Source organism: Nicotiana attenuata, chromosome 7, assembly GCF_001879085.1.
Source record: "Nicotiana attenuata strain UT chromosome 7, NIATTr2, whole genome shotgun sequence".
Classification (NCBI taxonomy): domain Eukaryota; kingdom Viridiplantae; phylum Streptophyta; class Magnoliopsida; order Solanales; family Solanaceae; genus Nicotiana; species Nicotiana attenuata.
The window spans coordinates 14,317,946-14,343,822 of NC_031995.1; the positions used below are offsets into that span (position 1 = coordinate 14,317,946).

Genomic DNA, 25,877 nt, shown 5'->3' on the forward strand with positions numbered 1-25,877 from the left:
GTGATCTTATGGGTGAACATCAACTTAAACGTTGTGGTCTTTGATCTTTGGTACAAGTTAAAACTTTTTTAAAAAGAAAGTATAGGTTAAATGGCGGCGACCAAATAGGGCGCCTATGCAATTTTTTGTCTTTGGTTTAGGGTGGCAAATGGGTTGTTTGGGCTGTATTTGAGCTGGTCAAGATAGACTAACTCATTAAATGGGTCATTGTCCAACCCTGCCCAAAGTTCACTCAGATTAAGATGGGCTGAGTCAAGATGGGGATAAACAATGGATTGTAATGCAAACCGCCCAAATTGACCCAAATTGTCACGACCCAAAATCCACTAAGGGTCTTGATGGCGCCGGACACCACCGTCAGGCAAGCCAACCAAATTACTTAAATAAATTCTCGTTTTAATACTCTTGAAATCTATGATTTTCCTCCAAATTTACAATTAAAAAGATAATCGTCTCAATTCAAGTTAAATGATAAACAAATAAATACAAAATACCTCATAACCATCCCAGCAACCGGTGTCACAAGTACATGAGCATTTTCTAAGAATTTGAATAAAGTACAACAGCTGTCCGGAACACAAATGGACAGAAAGTAAATAAAATTTTGAGATAGACTATACTAGCTGCGGGTCGCCTCGAGGAAATACAGCTCACCTAGTCTCCGGGTCGCCCGTGCTGCTACGCCCAATGGGCCAATAGAAATACCTATACCTGTGCAACAAAATGCACAGCAAGTGTAGCATGAGTACGAAAACAACGTGTACTCAGTAAGTATCCCGCCTAATCTCGAAGAAGTAGAGACGAGATGGCAACTTCGACACTTACTAATGGACAAATAATAATATTATTAAAGCGATGACTCACGAATTTATCAAGGACAGCAGTAGATTCAAATGAATTACTAAACAGGCAAAAGTTCCTTTTTATTTAAAGTCTTCGGATTCATAATCCATTAATTAACAATTTTCTCAAGTCTGGGAGAGCAGATAGCAATATCAAATAAACTCAAGACAAGCAATTCAAACATGCGCAACTCATGCCGAGGTCATACGGCCGATCCAACATAAATGTAAATTGTGCACTACCGAGGGTCGAGCGGCACGAACCATAGATGCATCTATTACCCCGCTCGCGAATCATACATGCGACGCGGTCAAATTTAAATAAACATACACCCTGCTCGTGAACCATACATGCGACGCAGGTACACATAGAAATACATGCTCAAACAGCAAATTAAAAATTTTACGGGGAACATTTATCCCATTAAAAGCTAATTCTCTTTTGATGATTTAGGAAATAAAGTTTAATCCTCTTAGAAATTCATTTACCAATTCGATAGGATTTAAGAGATTCAACTGTCAATAAGATTACAATTATTTCAAGTATAGCATGCTTTTGGGTGCTAGACTACCCGGACTTACACATATTAGTAGCTACGCACGGACTCTCGTCACCTCGTACGTACGTAGCCCCACAAATAGGAGCACTTAATCAATTATTTCACCTATGGGGACAATTCCCTCTTACAAGGTTAGAAAGGAAACTCACCTCGCTCCGAAGATCCATAACCGGCATTCCACGCCCTTCAGAAGACTTGAATCGATGTTAAATACTCCCAAAACTCATGCTTGGTGGTGAAAATGGCACCTCAAAGTTGCTCCATATCGGCTCCAATTGAAGAAAATGGGGTTGAAATGAACCCAACCCCCGATTTAAAAGAACCTCACTGCCTCCAGCATTTCCGCATCTGCGGTCAGGGGACCGCATCGGCGGTCCCGCATCTGCGAAAAATGGACCGCATCTACGAAATGGGCCAAAAGAGCAGGAACCGCTTCTGCGTCTTGGGAGTCGCTTCTGCGGTTCCTGGCCTGGCCTGCCCTGGGCCGCTTCTGCGATGGAAGGACCGCATCTGCGGTCTCGCACCTGCGGTCCACCAACCGCAGATGCGGTTATGATAGAAGCAGCAGCTTCAACACTTCTCAAAATTTTATTTTCGATCCGTTAACCATCTGGAATCCACCCGAGGCCCCCGGGACCCCATCCAATCATACCAACCAGTCCCAAAACACATTACGGACTTGCTCGAGGCCTCAAATCATATCAAACAACGCTAAAACCACGAATCGACCTCCAATCCAAACTTTTTGAACTTTAGAATCTCAAACTTTTACTTTCGATGTTTAAACCCATCAAATCACGTCCGATTGACTTCAAATTTTGCGCACAAGTCATACTCGACATTACGACCTACTCCAACTTTTGGAATCGGATTCCGACCCCGATATCAAAAAGTCCACCTCCGGTCAAACCTCTCAAAAACCTTCAAATTTCTATCCTTAGCCAAATGGCTCCAAAATGTTCCCTGGACATCCGAATTCACTTCCGATCGCGCTCCCAACTCCAGAATCACCATGCGGAGCTACTCCCAGACTCGGAATCCCAAACGGACGTCGATAACGCTGAAATGCACTTCAACCCAAACTTATGAAATTTCTTCCAAAATGCTAACTTCCACAATAGGTGCCAAAACGCTCCCGGGTCACCCAAAATTCGATCCGGGCATATGCCCAAGTCCGAAATCATCATACGAACCTACTGGAACCTTCGAATCCCGATTCCGATGTCGTTTACTCAAAAATCTAATCCTAGTCAATCCTCTCAACTTAAAGCTTCCGAAATGAGAATTTACTCTCCAAGTCAACTCCGAACTTCCCAAAATTTAATTCCGACCACGCGTACAAGTCATAATACCTGAATTGAAGCTGCTCATGGCCTCGAACTGCTGAACGGCGCGCTATCAAAACGACCGGTCGGGTCGTTACATCCAAATATTTGCAATATTCTCAACTTTAACAAGCATATGTAAAATATGCTTACATATATAACAATTATTTTTATTTTTATCTTTCGTAAATATCATTCTAGAATGGTTTATGATAAAAAAAATTTATCCGTTTTTCATGTTGCTTCTTGTCTTATATTTTGGAATAAATGTCAATTCATGTCTAATGTCCTCAATTTAGATTTAAAACTTTATTGATAGTTTTTTATCTTATAATACTAACAAATATCATAGTAATAAAAAAAAAGTAAAATTTGAACTTTCCACTCGCCCCAACGGTTTAGATACATACTGAAAAATACATATGGCAAAAACCATAATTAGGCAATATTTAAGAAAATTTTACAGACTTCCAGCAGCAATAAGTAATTAACAGATATGGCAACTAATTAACTACATTCCTAGCCGAAACCTATAATATTGGACCACGAATCACATTTCAGTTACTAAATTATCGGAAACAGTTCAATTTCTAATTAATTATATCCCATATTACACGCTTGAAACAAACTGGAATCTCAATAATTCCTTTCCATTCATAAGAGTTATTTACAAATAAACTTGGGATAAAGCATGTATAAAGCAATCAACAGTTGAGAAAACAATCAAATATTGAAATAATATATATTGAATATAATAGGTATATGATATATACTACCACTAAGAATTGAAAAGTAAGAACAATAAGATAAAGTATATTACAAGAAAATACTTTAAAATATTCATTAATATTTGAAGTGTATCCAAGCCGTTGAAAATAAGATCAATATAACACCAATGAATTTGGAATTTAGCAGGTATAATAACAATGATATAAAGTATTAATTGGAATATATGTTATACATATATTTATGGAATAATTCTGTTATATTACATATTTACTTGTCACTATTTCATTATATAATTGGTATAATTATAAACAATGTGGAATTGTTCTTCAATGCATTTATATTTCAATTATTCTGAATTTATCGCAAGAATATGACTTACACAGGATTAAATCTTAGTATATTGCATATATAATTAATATTTAGTTATATAAAAGGTATAATAATGGATAATTTTATTAAATATTCATGGGATTAATTATAGCATTTTAATTATACAAATAATAATTATATCATGTATATTGCATCCGTGTTTATGAATTTATTTAAAAAATAATTCTGGTATATTTACATAATAATTATGGTATTTATGTATTAGTAATATTTAATTATATAAATAGCACAAGTATACTCAACTTTTTTCTTCTTTTTTTTCAAGCACAAAGGGTAACAATTGAGGGCGGGAGAAATAAGAAACAGAGTAGTAAGAGAAAGAAGCTGGATGCTTAATTAGCCAAAAAAAAAATGAGGAAGAACGGACGTGGGGTTTGATTAATTATCTCATCAAATAATTAATCAATTAGGTAGCTTCAATCTTAAATCAAATGAGGTTAGTTATATTTAAGAAAACATAAGCTAGAAAATATATAGCAATACTCAATAGTCTTTGTTTTGTTTAACACCCTACTTATCTAACCACCACAGAAATAAAAAAGCAAAAGAAAGATTAGTTGTTATGAGAAATTTAACAGGTCAATTAATTGAATAACAATGGCAACTTGTATTGGACAACAACTCCTAGTGTATCGGCAATTTGATTTAGCACGTCGTTTCACACCACCTAGTATTTGAATATTGCATATAGTTTTTGAACTTTTAATTGCTTTGGTTTTCGTATGACGAAAATATTCGTCAAGATAAAATTATTTTTATCTTATTTACAATGTGGTATATCACGTCCCATTTACCTGTTGCCTACATTACCTATTGTAACATATAATCTTACTTCTTTTTAAAGAGTTCCTAATAAATATTTTTCGATTAACTTCATAGTACAAAATTTTACACTACCCGTCTACATAAGTTAAACTCCTTATTTATTAATCACCAAAGAATATGGTGCAGTGGATGGGACTGTCCTTCCATTAACCAGAGGTCTCGGGCTCGAGCCTTGGGTATAGAAAAGGGAAACTTACATAAATGTCCCAAATAAATCTCAATTTACCAACCTCTAGCCATTAGTCATAGACTTACCAAAACTAGCCAACAAAAATTGAAAAACCAAATAATAGGGTTCTTTCTCTCAAAGAATCACATGCAAAAATCACCTTCCATATTTTTAAGCGTGATTAGCAACATTAGATACAAGACGGAAAGGAAAATTCATGGACGGGGTAGAAAATAAGGTGATGAAATACAAAATCTATACAATATTCCAAAAATTTAAACAAAAAAGGAACTTTTTCAATGGGTATAGTTGAAATTCACTGAAAATATATAGATAAGTCAATATACAAAATTTGAGGAAGATTGGAGGTGATTTGGACTGGTTTTGTATCAAAATTCGTAATTAAATCGAGTTCAAAAAAGTCTTCTGCGACACATGTATCAAACATGTATCACGCATGTATCTCACACACAGGTATACATGGATATACATGTGATACACAATTGATACAAATATGATACATATGTGATACATAAATGATACATAGTGTGATACACATATCATTTTTTTTCATGTTCAGCTTTTACTTCAAATTTCCAATTTAAACCACCTCAAAACTTCACCAAATCATCCCAAAACTGAGACTCAAGCTCCTTAAGTTGTGCCCAATCTATTCTAATAACACCCGCTCAAAACAAAGCAAAAAATTAATATTTTTTTGCTACAAATAGCTAATTGGCTAATTTGGCTAATATTAGTAATATTTTATCAATTGACCAATTTTTGTAATGAGCTACTTATAAATGGACATAGCTGGTAATTTCCCTATAGAAGGGAAAATCTTTGATAGGGAGCGCTTTCCCCTGAATGGGGCCCTATGCAATACGAAGCCGAATATAATCGAGATCCAATACAAATACCGGATTACGGGTTACAAACCAAAAACTAACATCCTTATTTAATTACTCAGATTTGGCCAGTTGTTTTGCCCAGTCGACTTTATCTATTTTTTACTCAGATTCTGAGTCTTTTCACCAGTCATGAGTCATGACATAGTCAATAATCCAATCCTTACCATTATCTACCTCCTTTCTTGCCACCCACCCACCCTACCCCCAAAAACCCACGTATAAATATACCCTAAAGGTGACAAATTTAATCATTTAAACCAAAAAGAGACACTTTATCAACACCAACAGAAGAAGAAGAGAGCTAAAATTTGGATGGAGAAACCAAACAAGTCAAAGAAAAATATGATCTTGAAATTATTGCCAAAAGCAGCAGCAGCTGCTGTTATATTCCAAAATCATCCATTTAGTCCAGGCAGAGAAAAGAGATTATCACATCTTCATCATAATCACAAAGGATTTTCTGGTCCTATTTTAATTCCAGTAGAAGCTAGATCAAGAAAGTCAAATAATGAAACAACTCAAGAACCAACTTCACCAAAAGTTTCATGCATTGGTCAAATCAAACAAAGGAAGAAGAAAATGATTAAAACACCAAAGCCAGTGGAGAAAAATTCAGTTTCTTCTTTAGCTGAGAGTAATAAGAAGAAATCAAGATCCAATTTTCGGAATATATTTCAAAGAGGAGGGAGAAAATCTGATGCTTGTACTTCAGCTGATAATAATATTTCTAGTGATATTCAAAATAGAGTACCTTGTAATTTGAGTCAAATGAAAAAATTTGCTAGTGGTCGTGAAAGTAGTTTGTCAAATTTTGATTGGAAAAATGTGCAAATTACACCAGAAGATCATAGGAAATGTTATTCAGATGATGATAGATCAGACTATTGTGATGAAGATGAAGATGAAGAAGAAGAAGAGGTAATTATTCCATTTTCAGCTCCAATATTAGTAGGTAGTAGTAGAGATAGACCAAATTTTCCATTGGAGCCAAAGAAAGAAATTAATTTATGGAAAAGGAGAACCATGACCAAACCAAATCCTCTCCAATTGATGAAAAAATAAGGTTACATACTATATACGTTTTGTATAATTTTCTTTCTTTAATTTGTTGTTCTTGATTCATTTCAGTTTACTATTAGTTCACATATGTGGTTGTAATGTAAACTATGTTGCTCGAATTTTTTAAAGATTTCGATTTTACTATCTGATATATGATATTTTTAAAGAATTCGAGCAACAAATTGTAAATAAAATCCTACATTTAATATTATATGTGTATTTTCTTGAACTCTTGTATATATTCATACGATGATTCTATGATCCTTGTGGTTAGGGATAGAAGGGGTTCATTTGAATCTTTCAAATAATAACAATGTATGTATAAAGTTAACTCTTTATATAGGAAATTTTGCCTATATAAATAATAGATGATGAATTTTCTTAGTGAAAATTTTGCCTCGTTAATGCTTGGGGCCATGTTATTGAATCAAAATTGGAACAAAAAGTCGTCTACGATTCGTCCAAGGAAAGTATACAAAAAAGGATAAAAGAAGAATAAGCTGTTTAAATAAGACACGCAAAATATATGGATTTTCACATCTATCTACAGAATTGGTTGGTGGCAACCGCAATTACGCGGTCTCTGTCCAAGGGCCGAATAAGCAGCAATAATTGAATTTTGACCATAAATTTCAAATATATCTCCTTGTTCTTTAATGTAGAGCAGATACTTGGTTTCAGCAATGAAGAAGATATTTGAACTATATATATATATATATATATATATATATATATATATATATATATATATATATATATATATATATCCAAATTCACTCTTTTTTTTATATGNGCTTTATCTATAATTTTAATAATGTAAGATTGAAATAATATTCATGTAATAAAAAAACTCGAAAACCCGAAAAACCCGCCAAAACCGAACCAATCCAAACCGATATAATTGGTTTGGTTTGGTTTTGATAAAAATCAAACCAACCTGGTCCTTGTACACCCCTAGCGGGTACCGAACACGGGTGGAAAACCAAAAAAAAAAAAACTATAAAACAAACTTGTATATAAATTATGAGAGTAATATACAAGAAAGGGATGCATATAAATTATTGGAACCTTAGTTAATGTAACGTGGAAGTAGTTACTAACTTACTAGTACAATTTAATTGTTGCCTTGTATTTTAATTAAATAATTGATTTTTTATGTTTAGTTGGATGCAACACTTATCTCTGTATTTTTAACACTGGCATTAACCTAGGAGATGGAGTATAGTTGAATGTAAGTAGAGGCGTATCCAGAATTTTAAGCTTATGGGTTCGGGATTCTAATCTTTTTAAATTATCGGGTTCTAAATTAATAATTAGTCTATGTTTAATAAATTAAAATTTTAAGACAAATACATAATTTGAATCAAAGTTATTGAGTTCGACTGAACTTGTAACCGATATTGTGGCTCCGCCTCTGAAGGTAAGAGCTGGCAAAGTGGCAACTCTTTCTTTTTCTTGTGCATTTATCGATGTTTGGAATGGAAGAAGAAGAATATAGAATCTAATCCCAATTTTATGGGAAAACTTTGGGGATGCAAAGAAAGGTGATCTCGAAACTATTAGTACAGAGTTTTTTATTCGATCTCCTATTGACCCGCTTCAACTCATTTCCCATAGTTTTATTGACCATTTATAGCCGGCCACGGTATTCATAGATTATACATCGATTATATACGGTTATATACATATTAATATAGGAGTCCGTTTGGATGGGCTTGTTTTAAGTGACTTTTAAGTTAAAATAGCTTTTAAGCCATAAGTTAGGAATTCTAACTTTTTGCTTTCGGCTTGTTTTTGTCATTTTAGCTTAAAAACAAGTGATTAAAAGCACTTTTTTACTTTATCCGAACACTATAAAATGGCTTAAAAGCTATTTTAGCTTAAAAGCACTTAAAACAAGTCAATCCAAACGTGCTCTAGATTGTACATATGCTGGCTATTTTTTATTTTAAGTAGTTGGATGGACAGCTATTTAGATTAATTCAAGCCCTTTTTTTTTTCTAATGCAAGTTGGAATTAAGTACTGTTGAATTCTTTTCATCTAAAAAATATACTATATATTATTAAGAATAGATTAAATTATAAATTATTAAATTCTCTTGATATAAAAAATAATTCGATAGTCGCAAAGGGATTCAAAATTGCCTTAGGTCAATCAGACAAAAAGTCAGATTTTCCATTAATGATTCAAATTTGTTGAAATGTACTACTATTTATTATTAAATCAAATTTGGCAAATCTTTTCCAATTTTGGGCAACTCAATAAGAGTGTTTCCCTTATTATCTGATTATTCCTTAACTGCTTTCGAGCAGAAATTGTGATTCCGTAAACTGATCGAAGATTTTACAAATCAACCTTTGACCAAGATTTAAGATTTTCACACAATAATATGTACTATCGAGACTAGAATGAACTAAGTATAATCTTTTTTTTTGGTAATGAAGATATTTATTCCGCCCCGTTTAAGAGTTATTACAAATTGGGACTTTTCTAGGACACAAAGTTCCTAGCTTGTCCAGTTCAAAAGTAGAAGTAACAAAAGGGGGCGGGGAGAAGTACAACATAGGATTCCCAAAAAAATTCGAGTTACTTCCATGTTTTGCCATAATATCAGCCACACCATTCGCTTCTCTAAAGACGTGAGTGACTTGAGGCTCGCCCGCTCTAGTTAGCATCCATCTGCAATCAGTAATCAAATTTTGGTACGGACCATTTTCATTAGTAAGCATGTTAATTAAGAGATTGCAATCTGTTTCAACCACTAGACGTCTAATGTTTTGTTGTATTGTTATCTTTAAACCCTGTATAAGAGATAGGCCTTCCGTGAAAATGTTCGTAGCGTGATGAATAGACATGGTAAAGCCTATAATCCAATTACTGTCCCAGTCTCTGATAACTCCTCCAATGCCACCCCTCCCAGGGTTGCCTAAGCTAGATCCATCTATGTTTAATTAATAAATTCCCCGATCAGGTGGCTTCCATTTTATGTATATTGTCATCTTGGGGTTTGGACTTTGGAAAGATTCTGTTAACAACTTAAATTCCGTTGCGCTCTTAATGATGTTTTTTAAGGAGAGTGGAGATTTTTTGTTGTTAAATATGAAGTTGTTTCTGTGGGTCCATATATGCCAAAGGGTAAAGGGTAGAATATCTCCCTTAGATAAGAGTCTGTTAAATGGTGATTTATTGTGGCAAAGAGGTTTTAACCAGTTATGTATTGTTAGCTCATTGTGAGGTTGATTCGGGTATTTGTAAAAAGTTCCCAATTGGTCCCAAATAGGTTTTGAGTGCCTGCAGTTAAAGAACATATGCTCCATGTCTTCTTCTTCGTTTTGGCAGATGTTACAAATGCTAGAGGTAATGATTTTCCTATTATGTAACATTTTAGAGGTGGGTAACCTATTGTGGACAACTGTCCATAAGAAGGATTTTATTTTGTTTAAAGTGTCAAGCTTCCATAACCATGAAAAGTCAGTCCAGTTACCTACTTCTTGTGATTGTGCTTTGATAATGTTATAGGCAGTCTTTGTCGAGAAGGAGCCATTAGGACCTTCTGCCCAAGCAAATTTATCAACTGCCGGCTCACTTTGTTTAATATAAGTGCTAAAAAAATTTTTGCGGATGGTTTCAGGGAGTTCAAAGGATAGAGAGTTAATATTGAAGGATCCCTCCACTAGGATAGAACTTAGGGTTAGATTGGATTCGTTGCGGGGCAGAGGTCCTTGAATGAGGGAACGAAGGGGTCCTGAGTCTATGATCCAGGCGTCATGCCAGAGGTTAATGGATTCCCCATTCCCTACTTCCCAGTGTATGCCCTTTTCGCAGACTTCTCCTCCAATACAGATGTTTTTCCAGATATGAGTTCCTCTTTTTTTCTCCAGATCCTTCCATCTGGAGGGATTCTTATTGATGTTGTATCTGTTTTGAAGGACTTGAACCCAAAGAGATTGCTTTTCTCTTGTAAATCTCCATGCCAGGGTTGCATTGAATGATTGGTTTTTCCATTTTGCTTTATATAACCCCAAACCTCCTTCTTTTTTGTCCCTAGTTACTGTGTTCCAATTAATGAGGTGACATTTTCTTTTTTCAGATGTGCTTCCCCATAGGAAATTTCTTTGAATTGTATCAATAGTTTTCAGTGTAGATTTTGGGAGACTATATATTTGCATGATATGATTAGGGATTGCTGCAAGAGTGGATTTTATTAAGGTGGTTCGACCTGCTATGGTTAGAAGGTTTACTTTCCATCCCTGCAGTTTGCTATTAAGGCTATCAATGATAGGTTGGAAGTCTTTTTTGGTTGGGTTTGAGCTCAAGATTGGGAATCCTAGGTATTTTCCTATTTCATTCGATGTTTTCATTGAAAGACATTGACTGATGTAATCCTTGGTTCTGGAGGATGTATTCTTGGAGAACATTATTCTAGACTTGTTGAAATTAATGGNTATATATATATATATATATATATATATCCAAATTCACTCTTTTTTTTATATGAAATATTTTACTTTTATCATTCATTATAGTGATATTTACACAGAAATACATGTGAATAAAAACTTATAGTCAGGGACGGATCTAAAGGTATAAGTATGGGTTTTCGGGAATCTAGTAGATTTTGGCTAGACCCCGTATTTGTATCAAAAAAATCACATAATGTATAAGAATATTTAGTTGGGAAATCAGTTCTTTAATCTGGTTATCATAACATACAAATTTAAAGTCAATGTAGGAATACATAAATTTAAAATTCTGGATCCGTTTTTGGTCGTGGTAACATAAAAATATATACTCGTGATTTATTTCCTGCAAGGACATAAGACAAAAACGACTTTACAAAGTACTAAAAGTTGCAGACAGCGGAATCCTTTGACAGTCCAAGATTGATATATATCGTATGAATTGTGTGCCTTTTTGTAAGTTCATAGAATGAAATTGGCACTAATAAATATATTATAAAAATCAACAGATAATGTTGTAAAAGTCAATAACAATAATAGCTGCAGAACTCCTTATGCATATTAGGTAATGGCAACTAACCAGTGAAGTGTGTGCAGTGGATGAGACTGCTCCTTCTTTAATTAGAGGTTTCTGGTTTGAGCTATGGGTATGGAAATTTTTTTGGTAGGGAGCGTTCTCCCGGAATGGGGCCCTACGCGGCGCGAATACGAATATAGTCGGGCTCCAATGCGGGTACTAAGGGTGTTCAAACCGAACCGGAAAACCGCACCAAACCGAAAAACCAAACCAAACCGATTAAAAAATCCGACTAGGTTCGGTTTGACTTGGTTTGGTATTCAGTAAAAAAACCGGAACCAAACCGACATATAAATATATAAATTTTATTTATATTTTTAAGACTTTGTAGTGATTTTTATTTAGAAAATGTAGAAATATTTGGGATCCTCTCATGTATTAACCTTGAAAGCGTAAATTAACGAAAAATTATTGTTAGACGGCTAAGAAAATAACTATCATGTGTTACTAAAAAATTTCTCCCATTAGAATATTTTAATAGATCATATGTTTGTTAATTTTTTCCATATTTACTAAACATATATTCACTTATCAAAGCTTTATCTATAATTTTAATAACGTAAGATTGAAATAATATTCATGTAACAAAAAAATCCGAAAACCCGAAAAACCCGACAAAACCGAACCAATCCAAACCGATATAATTGGTTTGGTTTGGTTTTGATAAAAACCGAACTAACCCGGTCCATGTACACCCCTAGTTAATAGTGCAGGTGACGACACCTCACAGCCATTTTGAGGAAAATGGAAGAAATGGAGAACGAGAACAAAGCACTTCAGGACCAAATGAGAGAAAACCAAGAAAGGGTCGACAAGATACCAGGTGCCCCGAAGCTCTTACCAAAGAGAGATGCTGGTCGGTTCGTCGAGCAACAATACAGTGATGAAGCTGCCCCACATGCCATACCAAAGACCTTCAAAATACCGCCTTACCTGAAAATATATGATGATACGATCGATCCCGAGGACCATGTAACTCACTATGTCATCGCTGTGAAAGGCAACGACCTCGCCAAGGAACAAGTATACTACATTTTGTTGAAAAAATGCGACGAGACCCTCATTGGAGGAGCATTAACATGGTATTTTCAGCTGCCCGCGCATTCCATTGAAACATTCAAAAAGATAGCCGATAAGTTCGTAACGGCCCACGTGGGGGCCAAAAATGCAGAGGCGAGAGTGAATGATATATTCGCTATCAAACAATTACCGGGAGAAGGGTTGAGAGACTTCCTCGCCCGATTCAACCGAGCAAGAATGACCTTACCAAACATATCAGAAGGAATGGCCGTCGCAGCTTTCCAGAATGGGCTAAACAGAAATGGTTCAAAGGCGACAAGAAAGTTGTTAAGCTAGCTTATGAAGTACCCCCAACTACTTGGGATGAAATACACAACGCCTAGAGCGCCGGTGTTAGAGCAGACGAGGATGACCTCAATGGGCCAACTCATCGATTGACTTCAGTACAAGCCGATTCCAGGAAAGATCGAAGAAATGATACCAGAAGGGATCTCGTAGCTCGACGACCCAACCGAGAATGTCATCTATTATATGTCAAAAGCGTCATTGCACCCCCTTCCCGCCATGAAAAGGGCCCACCCAGACCAAGGACAGGGACTCACCAGAACGAGGGAGGTATGCCCCCTTTGTTATCCGCTCACAATTTTTGTGTGTCACATTCAGAAATAGTCTACGCATTGGAGAAGCTCGGACCAAAGGTAAATTGGCCACAAAAGATGAGGTCAGATCCAACCACCAGAAAGTCAGATGCCTTTTGCGAGTTTCACCAAGAACGAGGGCAAGAAACTGAGGACTGCATCGCCCTAAGACAAGAGGTCGTAAACATGGTTCGACAAGGATACCTCAAAGAATTGCTGAGCCACCAGGAAGGACCAACTTTGCTAGAGGACACGAACAGTATTAGGGACCGCCAAAACCTCCCTCACCAACCCGAACCATCTAAATGATCATCGGAGGCGGCGACGATGCTTATATAAAAAACGTAAAGTTCACCACAACCCATAAGCTCAAGCGGTCGATCACTCACGAGCGGTATGGCAAACTCGAAGAAAGTATCATCTTCGTTAAGTCAGATACCCACGGTTTAGTTTCCCTCATAATGATGCCCCTGTTATCACTTTATGAATTTTAGATACAGACATAAGATGCATTATGGTAGACGACGGGTGTGGCGCGTGCATTATCCACCCTCGGGTACTTGCACAAATGAAACTCGAGGAGAAGATAGTGCCACGTTGCATCACACTAACAAGTATTAACAATGCAGTTGAACGAACATCTGGAGAAATCACACTCCCCGTCCTGGCTGGCAGCGTCACTCTGGAAACCACATTCCATATCATGGACCAGGACACGACATATAACGCCATAATATGGCGACCATGGATACACGCCATGCGAGCCTTCCCCTCCAGCTTTTACCACGTCATTAAATTTCCAACTCCATGGGGAATATTCAGCATACGAGGAGAACAACACACATCTCGCGAATGCTACTGCACCGCCCTGGATTGCATGGTCACTCAACAAATGAAGGGCATAACAAAAGGGGCATAGCAATTGACAGGGCTAAGGTCGATCTGTAATGAGAGAGAAGACGTCATCAGAGATCCTGATACAGTAAAAGACACAAAATCGGACCTCGACCCCGTTTTTGCCATGATACGCCAGGTATCCCGAAGGAAATCTCTACACACATATTGAACGTCGACCCATTCCACCCCCCGGTGAGGCAGGTTAGGTGTAAGTTCAACTCCGCGATAAACGATGTAGTACGCGAGGAGATCGAAAAATTATTGGAAGATGGCTCTGTCAAGGAGTCAAAATACCCCCAATGGGTCGCCAATGTGGTCATGGTGAAAAAAAATGGGACGTGGAGAATGTGCATAGACTTTACAGATTTAAATAAAGCATTCCCCAAAGATTCATTCCCATTACCTCATATCGACCAACTCATCAGCGCAATGGCCGAGCACGAACTGCTGAGTTTTTTGGACGTCTACTCAGGCTACAATCAGATCCTCATGGAAGAGGAGGATCAGGAAAAAACCACTTTCATCACCCATCAAGGAATGTACTGCTACAGCGTCATGTCTTTCGGACTTAAAAATGCACAGGCAACGTACCAAAGGTTGGTAACAAAAATATTCAAGGACCAACTCGGCAAGACGATGGAAGTCTATATAGACGACATGCTAGTCAAGTCCAAAAGGAAAGAAGATCATATCGACCACCTGAGAGAAACTTCTACACACTCAGGCAATACGGAATGAAACTAAACCCTGAAAAATGTGCATTCGGTGTGGCTTCAAGAAAATTCTTGGGTTTCTTAGTGTCACAATGAGGTATCGAGATCAACCCCTACCAAATCAAAGCCATCGAAGGGACACTAGAGCACTTAACTACGAAAAAACAAGTTCAAAAGTTGACTAGCCGTATCGCTGCCCTTTCAAGGTTCATCTCGCGATCATCCGATAGGTGCCACAAATTCTTCGGCGTACTAAAAAAGGATAACGACCTCTGAGTGCGATTAAGCCCTGAAGGAGTTAAAGGCTTACTTTTCATCGCCACTATTGCTTTCAAAACCAAAACCTGGGGAGCGCCTCCTCATCTACCTTGCTGTATCCGAAGTAGCTGTGAGTGCAGTTCTGGTCCGAGAAAATAAAGGTACGCAATCTCCCATCTATTACATTAGCAAAACACTAGTCGACACTGAGACGAGGTACCCCCACCTCGAAAAATTAGCCCTGGCCTTGGTCATAGCTTCACGAAAGCTTAGACCCTACTTCCAGTGCCACCCCTTCTCGGTAGTCAGGACTTTTCCATTAAGAAGTATTTTGCATAAACCCGGGCAATCAGGCAGGTTAGCCAAACGGGCCATAAAATTAAGCGAGCATGACATCACATATCAATCGCGGACGGTGATAAAGTCGCAAGTCCTTGCTGACTTCGTTGCCGACTTCAGCTCAAAAATAATGCCCGAAGTCGAAAAAGAAGCCGCCCACGCTTCTCCCCGAACACAAGACCTATGGATTTTGTACACCGACGATGCTTCTAATGCGTCGGGGTCCAGACTGGGACTCGCACTCGAAGTCCCAACAAGCGAAGTGATACACCAGTCCAGAAGGTGTTCGGACAAGACTAACAATGAGATCGAGTATGAGGCCGTAATTGCAGGGTCAAGACTATCACTCAAGTACGGGGCGAGACGAGTAAGACTACGCTGCGATTCTCAACTTGTTGTCAACCAAGTCACTGGGACTTTCTAGATCAAAAAGCAAAGGTTATAAAAGTACCAGGCCGAGATATGTAAGCTGCTGCTCGAGTTTGATGAATATCATCTCACCAGATCCCCCGAGCATAGAGCACCGAGGCAGACGGCCTCCTCCACTCATCAATAGATCAAATCGAGGTAAGAACCATAAACCTAACTTGGTACTAGCGCAACCGTATTGTCACATATTCGCAGGATGGCGTACTCCAGATGATAAAAAAGAAGCCAAGAAACTTTGAATACAAGCAGCCAGGTACAACATCATTCATAACGACCTATATAAGAGGACGTATGGCGACCCCCTGGCGAAATGCTTAGGCCCAAATCTGACGCGGCGCATCCTTGAAGAAGTTCATGAAGGCCATTGCAGAGCTCATTCCGGCAATCGAGATCTGGTCTGATGCCTCATACGGGCAGGTTACTACTGGCCCACCATGAAAAAAGAGGCTGCAAATTTCGTGAAAAAATGCGAGCAATGCCAAAAGTACGCCCCAACGATCCACCAAGCGGGCGATCACCTCCACTCAGTCACTTCCCCTTGCCCATTCATCAAGCGGGGAATGGACATTGTTGGCCCCCTCCCCACGGGGCGAGGTAATGTACGATTTCTTTTGGTTTTAACTGACTATTTTTCTAAATGGGTAGAAGTAGGAGCATTCGCCCAAATACGCGAACAGGAAGTGATCGCCTTTATATGAAAAAACATCGTATGCCATTTTGACCTCCCTAAAAAGAGATCAGTTGCGACAACGGACCCCAATTTACAGGAAAAAAGGTCGCCGAATTTTTTGAGAAGTGGCACATCAAAAGAATACTCTCAACACCGTATCGCCCTGCGGGAAACGGACAAGCGTAGTCCTCCAAAAAATCAATACTGAATATCATGAAGAAAAAGCTCGAAGACGCCAAGGGACTATGACCAGAGTTACTACCAGAAGTACTTTGGGCCTACCAAACAACACCAAAGGCGAGTACTGGAGAGACACCCTACTCATTGGTCTATGGGACTGATGCTGTAATACCGGTCGAAGTCAGAGAGCCCAGTCGGCCGAGGAATGACAAAAGCAGAAGGCAAGAGCTTGACGAAGCTGAAGAACAAATAGATATGGCCTACATAAGGATGATTGCCCAAAAACAATAGGCAGAACGTTATTACAACATAAAGGCCAAGGTCATACCACTCAAAGTCGGGGACTACGTACTCAAAGCTAAAACACAAGCAAGCAAAAGACCCATGCGAAGTCAAACTGGGAACAAATTGGGACGGCCCGTATAAAATCACGGCAACAGCAAACAAAGGGTCATTCTAACTAGAAACAATGGAAGGAAAACTACTACCAAACAACTGGAATGTCACCCACCTCAAGTACTTTAACTTTTAAGAGAAAACGTCCTCCAAGTCTTATTCTTTTTTCCCTCACTTGAGTTTTGTCCCAATTGTGTTTTCGCAAGGAGGTTTTTAATGAGGCGACGAGGGAGACACTTCAAGTTGAAGTGCGAATAGACGGAGGCACAGGACGGCTAAGTTCATTTCTCAACCTCTCGATATACTTCTCCAGGTCAACCAATGAAGGGACTAGATAGACTGGGACTGGAATGCCGGCCTGGAAAATATGTATATTTCCCCAAGTGTATGAACAAAGAACAAATGCATGAAGTTCGCCCATATTTTCGCCAAACACACAGCCAAAGCAACGTTGCCTCAACACCTAGTATCCCCCCGCCATATCTTAATACGGGTTACATTCGACCTCGTTCGAATTAACACCCATTCGGCCCTCGGCCATAACTTAACACAGGTTATATTCGACCTCGTTCGAATTAACACCTGTTTGGCCCTCAACCATAACTTAAGACGAGTTATATTCGACCTCGTTCGAATTAACACCCATTCGGCCCTCGGCCATAACTAAACACAAGTTATATTTGACCTTGTTCGAATTAACACCCGTTCGGCCCTCGGCCTTAACTTAATACGGGTTACATTCGATCTCGTTCGAATTAACACCCATTCGGCCCTCGGCCATAACTTAACACGAGTTATATTCGACCTCGTTCGAATTAACACCTGTTCGGCCCTCGTCCATAACTTAACATAGGTTACATTCGACCTTTGATAAGTGGGATTTTGACTACTTATTAGCGTCTTTTTACTTTCGTTTTAGTCCAAAGTGTTTAATTGTATTCCCGAAAACTGATGAAATATGCTTAATTGTAGGACTATTGGAAATGAGCCACAAAGATGAATCCAACTCAAGAAGGAGTAATTTTGAACAAGGACAAAAACCAGGCACGGAAGCTCAAGTGCGGACCGTAGAATTCCATCTGCGGCCGCAGAATGCAAAGGAAATCTAACAGAGCCTTAGTGCAAAGTGTGGACCGCATAATTATCGTGCGGCCACAGAAGCTATGCTAGAGCTCAAGTTCAGAGAAGTCTCATTTCAGGCCTAAAGGATATGCGGACCGCACATTTATTGTGCAGCCGTAGAAATCAGCCATGCGACCGCACTCAGAATAGTGCAGTCCGCAGAAGGACCCTACGCAGCCGCACTTAGATTTGTGCGGACAGTAGAACTATAGACATGCGGCCGCATTCCAAAATTGTGCGGCTACAGATCCAGCTCCTATCAAGACCCAAGCGAAGTGTGGACCGCACATGGAATTCTGCGGCCGCAGAACCTCCGAAAGGGCAATTTTATCCAAAATTTCAAGCTTTGTATAAATAGACTGCTTTCACGAAATTAGGTCAAGTTTTGAATGTTGGACCTGTCGTAGCCATTTTTTCTTACTGCTTTAGGCAACTTTAGCTTACTTTAGTGATTAACATTGGATTTTTGTCTCTTAATATTTGAATATGAGTTTTATTATCTCTTCTACCTTGTTTTCTTCATTACCCACTATGAGTAGCTAGATTTTTATCTAGGGTTATGACCCAACCCTAGTGTGTAAACCTAATGGGTGTTTAATTTATGGCTTGTCTATGGTTGGGTGTTGATTATTTAGCCTTGTTCTTGCTTTTTATGGTAGAATTAATGGTTGCAAACATTAGTTCATGCATATTTGACTTGGCCTCTACTTGAGAAAGACTTATAGCCTGTTTGGCCACACTGGAGAAATCAGCTTCTTTTGAGAAGTGCTTTTTTTAAAAGTGCTTTTGAAAAAAGTACTTTTGAAGAGAAGCAGTTTGTGTTTGGCTAATCACTCTGAAAAGCACTTTTGAGCAATAATTTGTGTTTGGCCAAGCTTTTCAGAAAGTGCTTTTAAGTATCAAATTACGAATAAGGACATGAATAGATTTACTTAATAATTAATATTATAAGTAAATAAATAATCTCAAAAATTTGTTATTACAGGCAATAATTAAATCTTTTTATTTTATTTACGTAAAATATGAAAATAAAATTAAGAAGTACTTAATATTTGTAATATAAGTTAAATATATTAAAATTCATTCAACAAATATAAAATCATTCACCCCTAAAGTCACTATATATTAAAAAGCTATCCTAAAAATAAGAAGAAATACTTATACAAATATCCTAAGTATTAGGTTTAACAGTTACTTTGGTATCTGCTATATTTTGTTAAGGGTATTTTAGGTAAGAAGAAAAGTCAAAACTGCTTCTGCTTCTGCTTTTGGGAAGAAGCTACTTTTTTCTGCTTCTCAGAAACTGCTTCTGCTTCTTTCCAAAAGCACTTTTTTCCCACAAAAAAGCTTGGCCAAACGCCTCAAGTTAGGGGAAAAAAGTACTTTTGGGAAAAAAGCACTTTTGGACTCTTGAGAAGCTTGGCCAAACAGGCTATTAGTCTAGGAAAACTTGGCTAACAAGAATTTGGGATGAAGTCAATACATTGATAATCCCAATTAAAGGATTGAACCTAGAGATAGTAAAACCCGACTTGAGCATTTTATCAACTATTTTGTTCAATACCCATTTGGACTTGAGAAAGCCAAATTGGGCAAAATCACTCTCTTACCGAGAGGTATTGAGTGGGTTATTGAGTGTTGATAGCTATAATACACCCCGGCCAACAAAACAAGCTTTAAAATTTATAACCCATTATGCAAACACCTAGATTAAGGTCATAGTCCTAGGCCTTTTACATCGTTTGAAAACAACAACAAAAACACCATTTCTTAGTTTCAATTACTTATTTGCAATCCTAGTTTAATTTAGATACAGAAACAACCAAATTTGTGAAAATGTAATCAAAGATAGTTCAAACTCATATACCGTAATATATACTCCTAAATCCCAATCTCATAGCTCCTTGTGGAATTCGACTCGGACTCTGTTGGGTATTACTATTGCATCGACCGTTTCATAACCTCGAATAGAGGTGTGACTTGGACGAGATCAACCACGTTCGAATTAACACCTGTTCGGCCCTCGGCCATAACTTAATCGTGTTACATTCGACATTGTTTGAATTAACACCCATTCGACCCTCGGCCATAACTTAACACAGGTTATATTCGACCTCGTTCAAATTAACACCTGGCTGGCCCTCGGCCATAACTTAACACAGGTTATATTCGACCTCGTTTAAATTAACACCTGGCTGGCCCTCGGCCATAACTTAACACATGTTATATTCGACCTCGTTCAAATTAACACATGTTTGTCCCTCGGCCGTAACTTAACAGGGGTTACATTCGAACTTGTTCGAATTAACACCTAGTCGCCCCTCGGCCATAACTAAATATAGGTTATATTCGACCTCGTTCGAAGTAACACCTATTAGGCCCTCGGCTATAACTAAATACAGGTTATATCCAACCTCATTCGAATTAACACCTGTTCGGCCCTCGGCCATAACTTAACACGGGTTACATTCGACCTCATTCGAATTAACACCTAATCGTCTCTCAGCCATAACTAAATACAGGTTATAGCCACAAGCAATCCGAGATGTACGTTCCTTAACACGAGCATCCTCGAAGTCGGCCTCCGAAACTGTCCCCGCCCCTATCAGCTCTCTAAATATATCTTGTTGGGCCTCGACATGGATCCACTTCTCATGCAGATCCTGTGGAATATCAGGAAAAGCAGAAGTGCGAGAAGAAGACGGTTGAGCCTCATCGAGTCGCTCCTCACTGAGCCTGGCCGTCTCCAGAGCACACTCCCACTCTCAACGAAGAATGCATATTACAACCTCCAAAGCCTCCGCTTTCCCCGAAGACCCCAACTGAGCCGATCTCGCCTTCTCTAAGTCCGCTGCCTTCTCGGCAACCTCGCCACTCATAGCGTCTGCCTTGATTAGACACTCTTCTAGCTCGGCCCGCAACGAGACCACTTGGGCGTGAAGATTGGCACATTGGGCCTCGACCCCCTTGCTCACCTCGAGCTCTTCTTCTTTATCCCTCAACGGCCCCTCGAGGATGTTGCATTTTTCGATGACTCTCACAAACTCATCATCTTTCTCTTTCAGCTCATCTCGGAGAGCTTGGAAGTTGCCACTCTCACCAAACCGCCTGCAGATCTCGCGGTGCTTATTGCGGTAGTCACGATACTTCCGCTCCATCTTCTGGTAAATGGCCTTGCGCCTATCCTCTCGGCGGGCACTCTCGATTTCCAAAATCACAGTCTAAAAAAAAACAAGGGCAAACAACAAGTATGAATGAATTACAATGCACGAAATTTGAAAGAAAGTTCGAAAAGCTTACCCTAAGGGTGAGGCCGACTATACTCCTTGGTAGGGTAGCATCGTCCAGTTCCTCGAGAGTTCTACCCTCCATGTTGGAGCAAAGGGGACCTAAGGATGGGACCACACTCTCCATGTTCACCAGTAAGTCCCGATCTATGGGGATCACTATGGTCCGCGTGGACCCTTCCAACCTCACTTCAACTTGGGTAAACCCTTCGCTCATCATCCGCACCTCGTCGGCATCAAGATCGGAGCCCGTTTCATAGCCGTCCTCGACAACACCCTTATCTCTCCCATCGGCAGAAGAAGAAGGAACATCAACCGGCTGCGAGGACGATAGCTCATCCCGTTGCACAGCACCCGGAACTTCCATATATGGCCCCCTAGTTCCAGCCTCGGCATTGTGAAGGGGTACGCCTTTTACGGCCTCCGTTGATGGCGGGACCTCAAACGGAAAATCAACGTCATCTTAAAGCACGACGGTCGCCGCCTCGGGATCACTCATTATTGAATCCACGGTTTGGATGGTCCCATCACCGATGTCCACTAATCTCCTTTTGCATGAAATCAAACTCTCCTCGCTTGGCGATGACTCCCCTTCTTAACCTATTAAATGATGCGGGGGGGAAGTCAGGAGTTCTGTTGCTGATGCAGTCGACGACCGAACCGACCTAGTCGCAGCAGAAGGCGGAATGGAAGCAGACAACCGGGCAGGCCTGACCGCGATCGCAACAGGAGCATACTTCGAAGAACTAGCTTTCCTCTTACGAAATGCAGGAGGAGGAGCCCTCGGTTTTCTCAAAGGTCGAGCTGAAAAAGGAAGGTTAAAAAATTCACTTTCTACACAATGCTATAACAAGCAAACAGTCACAAAGTCAAAACAGTTTTTAAGTAAAAGCAGACGAACTCACCGGCTGCGAAAGACGCCAACCCAAATTTCTTGAGAAAGGCCGGCCACTCGCGAATCCCCACCGTGTGAGCCAGAACCTGGCTAACCCAGTCATGAATATTCCAGACCAAAGGAAGGGGCTCAGTCTTTGTTGCACGAAGAAGGAACGAAATGTCAAAACACAGCTGAAATTGGCAAAGCAAACGCTTGATATAAAAAAAAGAGAAAAAGAGAGAGAGAGAGATACTTACGGGCATAATTCCAAGCCTCAAGGAAGCCGCTCGCGTTGGCCACCATGTCCTCGATTTTAACAAAGAAGTAGTTGAGCCAAAACTGACGATTTGCCTTATCCTCCATCTTCACCACTAAACACTTGCTCTCTCGGTGGCGAAAGTGCAACACCGTCCACCTATGGAAACTAGGGGCTAAGAGATGCATCAAATGACAAAGTGCGACCCCGACCCTGGCTAATTCCGCATATTTCGTAAGCATGTGGATAAGCTTATAGATGTATGGAGAAAGTTGGACCGGGAAAACGCTATAATATCTGTAGAATTCCTCCGCCAATGGGAGAATAGGGAAGGATTAGCCGACGTAGAAAGGGTACACGTAGAAAGCGCAATTCCCAAGGCGATGTATTTGTACCACATTGTTTACCTCGAAAAATGTAAGTAACAATTAAAGATGATTTGTGGTTTTAAAGATACGTGAGATATTCTAATGCTAGTGATTATATGAGTAATATTGAGCTTAAGTAAGAAGAAATAAAAGAACCAAATTGATGCTGTTGGAACTGTAGGGGGCCTCGAGCTCGACTATCCAGGTACCTCGAGGTCAACTAAGAGCAATAAAGTATGAACAATAAAGTAAAGGCAATAAAGCTGAAAAGTAATAGCTGAGCACGTTAAACAAGAGAAGAATAAGAATATTCTATTGCAGTGAATGATCTGATCCCTTTACAATATGATTGGGGTCCCCTTTATATAGGAGGGGAAAACCCCAAAATAGTACATTGCTCATAAAAGTAAAGAATTCTATTGGTACAGGTGTATAACGGTCTAGTAGGGACCTGTACCATTTCGTACAACCCTTATCCTATAATTAATGCCCAGGTCCACGTGTCCTTGAGAAATTCCCGCTCTTTCTTGATTGACTTCAAGATTGCGACGCCCTCAATGCAGTCGTGTCAGGACCTCGATCAGCTTCCTCAAGGCGGGTGTTCCTTAGCCGGGTCTGATCCCCACTTTGAGCCTCCCGGACTCTGACCCATAGCCCGATTTAAGACTTCAAAATCATGCTCCCTTGGTTTTGACCGTATACACATATCGCGCTGCAGGAATTTTGAACTTTGCCCTAAACTCAGCAAGTTCAGCCTCTTTCATCAGTGACTCCGAGATCTCGGGGTCGTCCTCAAGCACCTTCGAAAAATTAGATCTAACCTTTTCACTACGAGGGATTATCTCCTTCACCATAGGAAAATTCTCGTCTTTGATGGCAACAGAAACACTATTGTAATGGGGAGGCATACATCGCCAAAGGAACAGGATCGGTTGCCCTTCCACAACTAGAAGATACATTAACAATTTTTTAGAGAGGATGTTGTAAGTGTAGAAGAGTCACGAGCAGTTGGTATCACCAGAATCAGGGAAAGCAGATATATGATAGTCAGGCAAAGAGGGCAAGAACTCTATATGAAGAATGAAGAAGAAGACACAGATTCGATATTTAGAATGCAAAAAATAAACGAATGGTTTTATATCCCTATTTATAAGAGTTCAAGCATCAGGATCGAGAAATCAAACTGTCATTACCCAGCGCAGGTACCGAAATGGCAAAGGCACGGGAAACGACGCAAGGTATCGGGAAAATGCATAATAATGACAGATGATGTCATGATGTCACTCTGAATCGATGTGACCCCAATGGTTGCGGCTCATGAAAGTTTACGCTGTCACCTCGTTTGAAACGCCACTACTCGACTTGCTCGTCCAAACTTCATAACCACGACAAATAGGGTTCGCTCATTAAGGTCGTCCCGGGCCGGCCTCAATAAGTGGATGGGCTAACTGTATAGGCTAAAATCTGCCCTAAGGAAATTTGGTGTAAAGCGGCACTAAGGAAGGATCAGTCGAGGTCGACCAGGAAGCAGTGAGATTCGTGGCCGGGCTGTCAATAACGACCGAAGTCGAGCACCAAGAACAGAACAATAACGGCTAGTTTTTGTAATAGGATAGTAAAGAGAATATTCTATTGAATATTCTTTGCACTTGTACTATTAGTGTTTGTTAAAGATATGACTCATATAAATAGAAAAAGAGACAATAGTGTAGGATATGTAATATTCACTTGATAAGAATACTTTTTGAGGAGAAGATTCTCTCTCTCTAGCAAAGATACAAACTTCACCTTTTCATCAAGATTCTTACTCACATTATTCCATACTTTTCCATCATATCCGAGAATAGTTCAAACATTCTAGGATTTATCCGTCATTCATCATTGTCAGAAGGAGGAATCATCCACTTCATTCATTATTGGGTGAATCATTCTCCTTATTTACATAAATGCCATTTATTGCTATTTGTTGCTTGATATTCCCCTATTACTGCACACATCTTTTGGAATATTAAATGTGCATTACTCTTAGTTTCCTACCGACTTTATTTTATGTTATCCATGCTATCAAGTTCTAAATCTAGAGATATTATCATTAATTAAGTTTAACTCCTCGTTACATAAAATTAAATAATTTAACCGAAAGGTTATATTTTTTGATCAAACAACACTGATAGTTGATTCCGTAACCTATTTGTCACACCATTGCAGTCTAGTGATTCAGATTGATATTTTATTGGGATGTTTGATAGTACTAAAGAAATAATTAAATATATGATGCCTGGTGTTGGTTGCTAATGTTTTTTTTGGACCGGACTAAATAGTAGCGGTATAGGTGTCTTTGAATAATTGTCAAATAATAACAAATTCATTCTTTTTGAAACGGAACATCATAAGATTCTAAGAAAATTATTAAAATCAAACAATAAAGAATACTTAAAGAAATTTAAATGAATTAGAGACAATTGAATTGATTGTTGATGATCAGTAGATAATGTCCCTCACTATACAAAATACTTCTAAGCTTTGTTGATTGTTATGCACTCTGTCTAGAATCTGCTGTGTCTTTTGGACATGGTACT

At 38.9% G+C, this 25,877-nt stretch overlaps 1 protein-coding gene across 1 annotated transcript; it reads left to right on the top strand.

Moving 5' to 3' along the window:
• On the top strand, positions 5,987 to 7,021 carry LOC109230409 (uncharacterized protein At1g76070). Its single transcript, XM_019395920.1, has one exon. The coding sequence runs from the start codon at positions 6,064 to 6,066 to the stop codon at positions 6,811 to 6,813; it is 750 nt and encodes a 249-aa protein (XP_019251465.1). The 5' UTR covers positions 5,987 to 6,063; the 3' UTR covers positions 6,814 to 7,021.

What these genes read in the sequence shown, in the direction of transcription:
- LOC109230409 (XM_019395920.1), top strand. Translation starts at nt 6,064, where the DNA reads ATGGAGAAACCAAACAAGTCAAAGAAAAATATGATCTTGAAATTATTG.